Source organism: Aythya fuligula, chromosome 9, assembly GCF_009819795.1.
Source record: "Aythya fuligula isolate bAytFul2 chromosome 9, bAytFul2.pri, whole genome shotgun sequence".
Taxonomy (NCBI): domain Eukaryota; kingdom Metazoa; phylum Chordata; class Aves; order Anseriformes; family Anatidae; genus Aythya; species Aythya fuligula.
Genome location: NC_045567.1, coordinates 13607785 through 13618590, shown reverse-complemented (window position 1 = coordinate 13618590; position 10806 = coordinate 13607785). Strand labels below are relative to the sequence as shown.

General features: G+C 43.0%; 1 protein-coding gene across 15 annotated transcripts in view; it reads left to right on the top strand.

Annotated features, from left to right (window-relative positions):
* Positions 1–304: 304 nt before the first annotated feature.
* Positions 305–10806, top strand: part of DLG1 (discs large MAGUK scaffold protein 1) — a 155473-nt gene continuing 144971 nt past the window's right edge. For 2 of the 15 annotated variants that reach the window (XM_032193648.1, XM_032193647.1), the window contains exons 1-2: positions 305–462; positions 644–775. In XM_032193648.1, coding sequence (XP_032049539.1) covers positions 444–462; positions 644–775 — 151 coding nt within the window. In that variant the 5' untranslated portion in view covers positions 305–443. The remainder of the gene's footprint in view (positions 463–643; positions 776–10806) is intronic. The other 13 variants (XM_032193655.1, XM_032193652.1, XM_032193660.1 and 10 more) reach the window with 10 other exon arrangements.

Below are 10806 nucleotides of genomic sequence, written 5' to 3'. Positions count from 1 at the left end.
GAGCCTCGCGCTGATTGGGTGGCCGCCGGGCCCGGTCACGTGGCGGAGGGGGGGCCGCGCTTTCCCCCCCCCCCCCGCCTCTCCCCCCCCCCCCCGGGCTCCCGGCCGCCATTTTGCCTGGAAAGTTTGGAATTCCCGAGCGGGGCGAGCGGGAGCGGCCGGCGCCTGCCCTGCCCCGGTGGCACCGGCCCGGCCCGGCCCGGCTCGCTCCGTGTTGCTCCTCACCGAGGAGGCGCCGCCGCTGCGGGGAGCCCCGAGCGGAGCCGCTCTCCGGCCGGAGCAGCCGGCTCGCTGCTGTGCCCGCCCGGCTCCCTACCCGCTCCGCCGGTGCCGCTCCCCCCTCAGGGCCCGGCCTGCAGGGGGAGCCGTGCCGCCCCCCCCCTCACACGGAGCCCCGGCGGGCTCCGAGCGTGTGAGGCGGAGCCGCGGGGCAGCGCGGCGCCATGCCCGTCAGGAAGCAAGGTGAGAGCCGCGCCGGGCTCCTCGGCTGCCCCGGGACCGGCCCCGTGCCCGGACAAAGCGCGGTGGGGTGGGGGCGGCCCCGAGCTCCGCGTCCCCTCTGTGTGTGTGGGGGTGTGGGGGCATCCCCCGGGGTCCCACCCGCACCCCCGTGCTCAGCGCTGTGCCCGCTGTCCGCTTGCAGATACCCAACGAGCGCTGCGCCTGCTGGAGGAGTACCGCTCCAAGCTGAGCCAGGCGGAGGACAGGCAGCTGCGGAACTCCATCGAGCGGGTCATCAACATCTTCCAGAGCAACCTCTTCCAGGCTCTGATCGGTAAGGGCTGGGCTCGCCCCGCGGCGGGCTGTGGGCTGCCCCGGCTGTCACGCTGGTGGTGTCCGGGGGGAAGGATTGCTGCGGCATTACGCGAGGAACCTCGTGCGTTCAGTGCGTGTTTTTGTTTGGCGGAGTAACACGTGCTATTGCCAATCAGCAGCACACTTGTTTTAGGTAACTTACTTCTGAGGAGTTACTCGGCCGGCCCCGGGTGGCTTAACGCTGGTGTGTGCTGCAGTTTTTTCCCTCTGGAGCATGTTATTGTGAACTGCTTCATGTAGGCTCCTTTCTCATGTGTATTTGTATCGATCCGGACAATTTCCAAGGAGTATGTTTTTGTTGTGGGTGTGTACGTAACAGGCTAGCAAACGAGTTAAAGTAGTTTCATTCTAAAGTAGAATTCAGGCAAATCTTCGTGCTGAATGACTTCAACAAGCTTGCAAATAGTATGTTTCAACTGTGAAGTTAAACTAAATGAGAAGAAACCCATGTTCGGGAAGGCTACAGTGATCTTTTTTTTTTCCAGTTGCATAGTGGAGTGAAAACATTGCTGCTAATTCTTAGTTTAAAGTATTTTCAATGCTTTTTCCTTGAAAGCTTTCACGTAGATCTTGTGGAAGTACTTATATCGAGTTTTGAATTTCATGCACATCTGTTAGGAGGAGAAGAAAAAACCAAACACCTGAGCATTAACGTAACTTGCAGAATGCTGACTTGATTTTGAAACTTCTACAGGGAGCTGGTGAGGTGTCTTCTCCTTAATTGGTTGTCGCTATTTTTATAGCAGCTATAAAGAGTAAAGGATTTGTTAGTTTACCCTCAAGAGTTACTTTCTTGTTGAAGTTCTGCGTCCTTCCCTTTTAACAAAGTAACTTGCATGTGAGTTGTATTAATATTAACATTGTAGATCATATAGGTTTCCTTTATCACTTGGCATTTACCTGAGTTACAGTGTGTGTAGCATGTCATAGAAGTGTTGTAGTGCTGTAGCTTCTTGGAATCTGTATAGTGGTGGAAACGTGAGGGCAGGCACAATAGAAACGTGCACTGCTGCAAGCAGCATGTTTTCTTCTGGGGCATTTATTTCATCTTCAGGTGGGTTTTCCAAAGACAGTCATCTTACTGAACTGATGGGAAAAGTTCAGGAAAGGCAGTTCTGAAAGAGGTCAGTTTCAGTAGGTCAGTTGCTGGAGCTCTGTGTGTTTCTCTGCAGTACTCAGCTGATGCCAAGCAGCTCCCTAATGAAAAGTTGCACATCTCTGTGGGATATGTGTGAACAAGATTTGCTCATCGGTGGATCAGAATGTTGAAGTATCAGAAATTTAACGTACTGCAGTTACGCTTTTTATTTTCATCTAGGAAATTTCACTGTTGATTGTCCCTCATTAATACTCAATGATGTACCTGTCTGTGGCATGGAATTAGCCTTTGGTATTGTAACCTGCAAGACACGGTGTCTTCTAATGTCCGCTTAAAGAACTTGATTGTCTTAATGACTCTGCACCTAGTAGCAGTTTTCCTTAATCAGGAGGCTGCCTGGTCTCTGCTGCCTTTCTCCTGCAAGAGGAGGAAACAGGGATGTGTCGATGCCTGGGTGGGCTGTATGGCCTGTTTGCTGATCTTGTCTGATGTTACGCTGCAGCCATACGATACGAGGTTTTGCCCAGTTCAGTTGATCTCTGCACACGCTTTAGGTGTCATGCTTCTTGGATGCCTTGCATTAACTTTGCATTTACTGCTTAACTGTACGGTTGGTTCTCTGAAAGGTCATAGCACAGAAGTCTGGTACCTTCCAAGCAATTTACGCTGTCCGCTTTAATCTTTCTCTTTTAACCTGCTTCTTTCTTTGGAAATGTGTCAGAGGAGTTCTTGTTCGGGGCAGGCTGTCTGTGACTATTGGCTTTCTGGAAGCATCTTTGTATGGCATGACTACTGCATAGAGTCACGCAGAAGGGGAGCGACACCTTGGAAAAGGTGCTGTGTGGAGGACAGCTGTGTCGATTATGAAGCCCTGAAGCTTGTTCCTGCTTATCCTCTTCCCATGAAGATTTGGGAGCAGTCTGGTTGAAGTTGTATTGCAGGTTAGACTTATCTGAAATACTGCATTTTTAATTAACTGGTACCTGATTTCTTGAAGTGTGACTTTTAAAGGAGTTGAGGTGCATCCCTAACTTAAATACCCGATGCTGCTCTGACAGAAGGATCCAAGCTCAGCTATGAATTTATTTCTGAAATAGATACATTTTCTAGAAAGCATGCCATTTATAGTTTCTGCTCTTTTTAATAGTAAAAAAAAAAAAGAAAAAAAAAGTAAACCACTAAAGGAAAAAAAAAAATACAAAGAAACAAAGCCAGACAAACAAAATGACTTCCATCTACTTATTTTTTTTTGCTTTTTCTGCCAAGTTACTGCACTACATCCAAGACCCGCCTGTCCATGATAGGTGAGAATGTTTGTGAAGGCTTCAGTCAGGATCTGCTGTCAACTTCATGCATCTTTTTTAGTGTGATTTTTAACTTGGCAATCAAATAATGTTCTTTCAAGCAAAAAATACACATGATTTTATGCACAGGAATATGTCTGTATTTTTATAGTGGGGGAAATCTGTAGCTTTTTCTTCAGGAATACTTAATATTTTGTCTACTTAGAATCACATGGATGAATTAATTTTTTTTTGTGAATTTCAATTTGGATGCTGAAGAATAAATGGTATTCTCACATTTTTATTTTTTTTCCACATTATCCTTTCCTTTAATTCTTCCAACAGATTTTAGTTCAGCAATCGTATACACTTGGCCTACTTCTTAAATATAAAATTAGGCTTTAAAATGATTTGAGTTAAGATGGTGACTAACCAGTGTGAACAACCTGTGTTACAAAATTGACATTATTGCATCAGTGTTTTATCTAAGTGAAATAACAAAATTGGTAACCAGATGTTAGTGACATCCTTAAAACAATCAGTGAAAAAGCCTGTCTTTGATTTTCTGTGTTCTATAACGTGGTATTCCCATTCTACTTGGTTCCACCAGCCAAGTGTAATGATGTCTAATTCTTTAATTAAATAGATATTAGCAGCCTTTAAAATCAGTTTGAGAAAGAGTGTTGGTTTTAAGTAAATTTCCTATTTTACGGTGTGAGTATTGTGTAGCATCTCTTCTACCGTATGATTTCCTGGTTGTAGCTAAAAATAGCTTGTTATTGATATACTGATAATTGGTACGGTGAGTCAGTTTATTAAATGACCAAAGAAAGATACCCACCTAAGGAGAGGTGGGATATGATTTAATTTCACTTTAGTAAAGAATTTGGCATTATTCTTAAAATAAAGGGGTAATGCTTCTGCAGATATGTTTTCTAGCTTAGATTTTTTTTGAACCTTTTAAAGAAGATACAGGTACTTGTACAGGCACAGATATGATGTTTTCATATTTTTGAAATGAGAAGAGGAGGAACGCTTGCATGTGGAAAGCTAATGCTTCTAAGGGAGGCACTTCTGAAGTAGACTTGTGTTTATAAACAGAATCGTTTTGTGTAATCCAAGCCTGTTTGTTTTTGATGGGTTGAGTACTGCAGCTGACTGACCATATGGAAAATAGTCTTCTGAAATTAAAAATATTACTAGTTGTAGCTATAAACAAAAGTAGTTTACTACTTTCAGAAATATTCATTTCTCTCACAATAGCTAACTCCATTTGCACAGGTTTCAGGAAAAAAGAACTTTAAAATGGTCTCTGTGTACTCTGGCAGTGGAGTTGGCCGTGCTATCTTACTTGTATTCTTTCTTACCTGTTCTATCTTATTTTAACCATTTTTTATAGCTGCGCATCTGAAGACTTTTAAAATGGCAAATTTGTCTGGTGGAGTCTGAATGCGGTGAATTTTGTACGTGTGACTGGCCTAATTTCTTTAACTTGGAGTCCTTTGTATGAAGATGTGTATGAAGATATGGTGCTTGTGTGCTGGCCATTGCTGACAATAAATATCCGGCATGGGAAACTTTGAAGAAAAAAGTAGCAGTTTCTGTAATCGTCACTGAACCAAGAAACACCTTTCCCCTTCTTCCAGTGATTAAGTTTTTAACTGTTGTCTGGATTAATGAGCATTGTGAATTGGAGAGAATATATTAAAAGTGCTGTTAATGTTTTCACACACCAGAGAAATAAGTCTTCTCTCTGGAGTTTGTGTGAAACTGCTGGTCACATTAAGGCAAACAGTTCAGGTTTGTTAGCAGTCTGACTGGAGTCAGACTGCTAACTTATAGGAATATAAAGCTGTTGGGAGCTTTCTAAGCTCTGTCCACGTTCACTTTCTGAAGTGAGTTAAGGCAACAGCCCTAGATTTTAGGCTGTAGTGGGGTCAGCACTCCTCAAAGTCGGGACCCTTTGGAGTGGACTGACCAAATGCCCAGCAGATGGCAGGTGACCACATCTCTCTGAGCATCCCCGTAGACGTTCTTGGTCTTTTAGCTCCCTTTCAATTAGCTGGTGTGGAAGTACTTTCTGTACTTGATAGCTAAATTAAAGTCAAATGCAATTAAAGCAGAAGCTTTATGCCAAACTCTTGGGAAAACTTTGATATCAGCTTTTATTTCAATGATACCGTTAGTTAATAGAACATATGGCATGATGACACAGTTAACCTCAGATCTGCTCAGGCCTGAGAGAATTTTAGTCATGGGTATGTGTTGTTTTATAAGACTGCTCTTTACTTAACTTGAGGGAGGAAAGCTACCTTGTGGACTACTGGCCTTTTTTTTTTTTTTTTTTTTTTTTTTTTAATCGCAACTGAGGCACTCTCACAAATTTGTACAGACTCTAGCTGAGTAGTATGTATATTATCAGTCCAGAAATTCTTGACACTTAGTCAAGGATCTGGTGGGACAGTGAGTATTGCTTTTTTATTAGATGAAAATTCTGAGAGAATTACATCTTCTGTTATGTTGCATGCCATTGAAATTGTAGTTGCTAAATAGGGTATTTTTAGCTTGAAATCTTATCCTTGCTGTGTTTTTGTGACACCCCTCCCTCCCACCCCCAGACTGTAACTTCTCTAACAAAACATTGCTCTTTTTTTTGAGACCACAACATTCATCAGTACAATTCTTGCAGCTGTAAGGTGTTTGTCTGCTTTTCAGCTGGGTTTCCTAAGGATCCTCTGTGAGTAGGCTTAGCGTAGTCCTATTCCTGAAACTTGTGCAAATGTTCGTCTGTTTCAGCTGGATTTGACATAGAGTTGTCTTCCAAGGTAGTTAATTACTTGATTATTTTCATGTATTTTGCATTATCTGGATGGAGGGAGGATAAGACTGACAGTGAACTTAGTGTCCTGCTGTCTGGAGCGTTAATTCAGCTGTGAGTGTGCTACTGCCATGTAGTTTGTTGCTGCTTAAGAATGTCCCAGATTGTTGGAAGAACTTTATGTCACCCTGTTAAAGGAATGCAGTGATGAAGGAAACAGATGCTCGCTGCTCCTCCTTTTTAAAGAACTACCTATCGTTTTGTTTGTATGCACGTAACACAACTTGGTAGTGTGGCAGGTTCTGGGGTCGTCGTGTAGGCATATGCTTGCTGTATTCCAGTTCTGTCGATGGTTTTAACTGCTTTCTGTGCTGCATACTTCTGCGTGTTTGTGGCAGTGCAATGGCATTAGGAGCTGCTTTTGGTGGTCTAAAATAGGACGTAAGGCTGCTGTAAGTTGAGGAGTTGCTGGTGTGCAGGCAAACAGCATTGTGACGAGAGTACCCTTGTGGTTCTAGTGGCTGTGTTCAGTTTTCAGGAGTTGAAATTTGTCAATTACAGCATTGCTCTGTTTACAGTGCTGCCATTAAAAGGAGTTATTTACAAGAAAACTGTCAATAAATCTGCTGTTTATCCATGAAAAGAAAGCTGAACTTCGGAATAATGGCTGCAGTTTCCAGCTTCTGGAAAAGTTTACTTGCTGTATGGTTTGTAGTTTGTTCTTCTTGTGTTCCTATACCTCTCTCTCTCCTAGTTTTGATGCCTGCCTGCCGTCACGCTGCAAAGTACCCACCTTTGCTCTGGTTCTCCCTCAGGATTTGCTTCAGTGATTGGGAGCAATGAAGAGGAAAGGGGAAAGTGCAAGAGAGAGTATTTGCTTTTAATCTTACGCTTGCTTCCGTGGTGATCCCAGCAGTGAGGGCAGAACATCTTGATCAGCTCTGCAGCTGGAATGCCGTGTGCCTAGTTACTCTGAGGTTTGTCCTGTGCATCTCGTGGCCTGTGTTTTGAGGGATGGTGTTTGCTTTGATGCAGGTGGAATGAATCTTCAAAGAAACTGAACTCTAACAGTGGCCGAGTTGTCTCCTTGCACAGATGGTTTCCTGAATTCTAACTAGGCCAAATTTGGAGGAATGTGAAGGGACTGCAGGAGGTGTAGGGCTGACACTAGGATAACCTTCTTAACTTCATGTTCCTTCTCTAAATTAAGAGAAGCTGTGGAGCTCTTTGGTAAAGCTTTTACAGGGATTTAGTCATGCAGACACGTCCTCAAAAAAGCTGAGTTATTTTGGTTTGAATTGCAAAGGTAGTCAGTCCAGGACAGAGATGCAATAAGGAAAACTTGTGGACAAATTGTAGAAGTATTGCAGGTTTAAGTCCCATTTTCAGAATCTTGTTTTAGAATTTGGCTGCAGGAAGTGTGCAAGTATTACTTCTGGGGGAGATGGTAGTGTGTGGTGCCACCAGTGCCAGATAATTACCTTAAAGTCTGCCAGCTCACAGTTGACAAAAGAGGGAAAAAAACACCCCAAAAAAGTGCTGTGCTGTCTCTTTCAAGCAGAGGGCTGTGCACCTGTATGGAAGTGCAGATGTTTGAGTGGGAACTTACCCCAAAAACGGTGTGTTTTTTTTTTTTTTTTTTTTTTTTTTTTCCCCTCCTCCAAACTTCATTCCTTTGGAAAGAATCCTTCTCAGTCCTGTACTGGCACTATTTAGGGGAGACCCTACAATTAATGCTTACTAGTAGCACTTGTGCCGCTGTCAGGTTTCTGTTACCTGACAGTAACAAATATATTATCTTAAGAAAAAGGTACATTGTTATATTGGCCGCTAATAGTTTGGAACTGCAGTTGAGTTATTTGGAGAGGGTGGATAACTGGGAGTTCATTTATGTATATATACATAAAATGTATTTTCTGACTTCAGTTGATGACTAAGTGTGCAGGAGGTAATATTAAATGGAAAAGAGTTTGGACAGCAGGAGGTGGTTATGCCAACTTTGAACTGTGTGATGACAGTTTTAAATTCAGTAAGTTTTTACTGCTAAGTCTGAACATAGAGGGCAAGACCCTGTGGGATTCTGAAGGAAAATTGGAAAGAGACCATCTGAAAATAGGCTGAAGAAGCAATCAGTGAGAAGAGAGGAAAATGTGAATGAACCATTTGGAAAATAGAAGTGGACAGGCTGGCAAAGAGTTGAACGAGTCTCTGCTGTAAAAAGCAGCCAGACAAATGAGAGTAAGCAACTAGATCTGACGTTAGATGAGAGCAGTTTCAGCTGAGTGCAAATGAAGGTGTATCTGTGTCAGAAGTGGAAAATAATATTTCTCAGAGAGCTAGAAGTTGTGTGCGCAGAAAGAAGGCTTAAAGCCTCGGACACAGTCACTGAAACAAGTAGAAGGGTTGAGGAGGACGAATTGGGTGCTGCTGCTTGTGGCAAAGGATGCAGCAGAACAGAACCCAGCCCAACGTGCGTGCTGGGAATGTTGCACTGCAACTTGGATTTTTCAAGGCACCTTGATGGTGCACAGCAGTAATCAACTTCTGTTTAAAAATAAACAAACCAACCAACCCTGCAGCAGGGTTCCTCATGAGGCTGGTTTTCCCTTTCCATACTATGAATACAAACATTGCTTTCTCCTGGGGGTGGGGCTGAAGGATGAATGCACAAAGAGAATACTTAGTTGGCTCTGTTGGCTTGGCAAATGAATACGAAGCTTCTCTTCACATTTGTATTTTCTTGTTGATTGCTAATCGTTCACTTTTCAGGTCTTGCATTCAAGTTTATTTGCATTAAATGGATTTTCTTAGCTTGGTACAGCAGGTAGAGTAACACAGGATAGTGACTTGCTTAGAGTTAATAGGAACAGCTTTACAACTGAAAAATGGAAATCTTGCAGCATTGGTAGACTCTTCTTGCCTTACTTACTTTTTGTGTATCTATTATATAGGGCTGCTAAGGACTTGGCAGAAGCCATACATCTCAAATTGCTCTGAACTGAAATAACATGTTGACCTTTGTTTTCCTTTCTAGAAGTTTTAAGTCTTAAGTTTTAGCTGCTTCAGCTGCTTTAGCAGCAGGAAGCCCTAAGTAAGAAAGACTTTCTTTCCTCCCCTCTCCTAGAAATTGAGACCCGTGTAATTTATAAAGGGGTGACACATCTTCCCAGACAGCCTGTAGATAACCAAGCTGTTAGCAGGCTTGTTTATGAAGCTACGTGTATTTGGAAAAGTCAGGCTTTTGCATCTGCTGTAGTTGGATGAATATCTTTGATAAGAGGCAGATGTATGAGAGATGGCATAAGAGTTGTTCACGTAGATGGATCTACAGGTGAAATACTAAGCTGAAATAAGTCAACCTGTGAAAGAATTCATAAGCTCCTTGATCACTTGCAAGCCTGAGGACGCGTGGTTGCAGTCGGAGGCGTTCCTCTGAACAAAGTTGGTATTAAAATGCTACGTGCTGTAAAGTCAGTATGTTGATGCAAATATACCTGGTGGTTTTCTGACTTCTTTGACGTTGGCTGAAGTTGGTTTCTTTGCCTGTTGGATGTCTGCTGGAAAGGCAGTACCTCACCAATATCAGTGCAGAGTTAACCATAGCTGAAACCCACTAACTTTGAAAACAGGTTTCACTTCAAGCCTCTTACGCTTTTATGCTGCTTCTGTGAGACTTAGGCTGAGGAGCTCATTATTAAAATGTCCATTTCAAACTGTAAGGACTTGATTTCCAAGCAGTATGATCTCATAGGAACTCTGACTATTAACATAAGGCTGCAAGGTATTGCTCTGAGTTGAGCATCGCCCACCTGGAATGGGTGTTGACATTGTGAGGAGTTCCGTGAACGTGTCAGCTTGGTGTTCAGTAGCAGTCCAAGCCGGCTGAATGGTAGGAACATTTAGGAAAACACTTAAGAATAAAACGGTGCTGATTATTATGACAACTGCAAAAAAACTAGTTGTGCCCAGGTCTCTCATACAGGTTATGGTGTTTTGGTCTCTTCCTTTCCTGTGGTCTCAAAAGGCCGGAGGAGAAACAGAAAAAGTTGGAGGAGGAACAACTTGGTGATGAGGTAGGAGGAAGCTCCTGCACAGAGAATGTCAGAGAAAAAGAGAAAGTTTTAGGACACTCCAGCCTAAAACTGAGCAGCATGTAGAAGGGTAATTAAAGATGCATCATAACTGGCATTAGACAAGAACTAAGGGGCATCAAATGAAGCAGTTCATTAGGTGGGGCTAAACCCAAGAAATTCAGGGTTTTTGACACTGAGTAGACTGCCTTCTCCAGGGCTTGCTTTGAGTGCAGAAATTTAAGGAACAGGAAGCTGAACGTGTTTGCAGAAGAGAAGGCCATTGATGGGTCCTAAATATAGAGCCTCTCAGTGGCTCAAGAAATCTGCAGATGGCAAATCTTTTGAACTTACAAGTATATTTGAGGAATATTACCATGTTTGTTGCATTCATGTATTTTTATAGATACGTTTTGATCACAGTGAGCATTATGGACAAGATCCAGTGTAGCAACTTTAAGAAGCTTTCTGAAACTTGTCGGTTTTCACTGAAGTATTCTGAGAAAAATCAGTACAACTCCCCCCCCCCCCCCCCCTTTGGGGAATGTGGAAGATTGAGGGTATACTGACCCATCTCTCTGGAATAGGATAGCCTTTGGAAACAAATTACAGATTGGGAATGAATTTTGAGCTACACTAAAGAAGTTTCTTTTACTGTTAGATGCATTGGATTTTGAAATACTTTTGTTGTTGTTATTATTTGAAGAGGGCTGAAAGTGG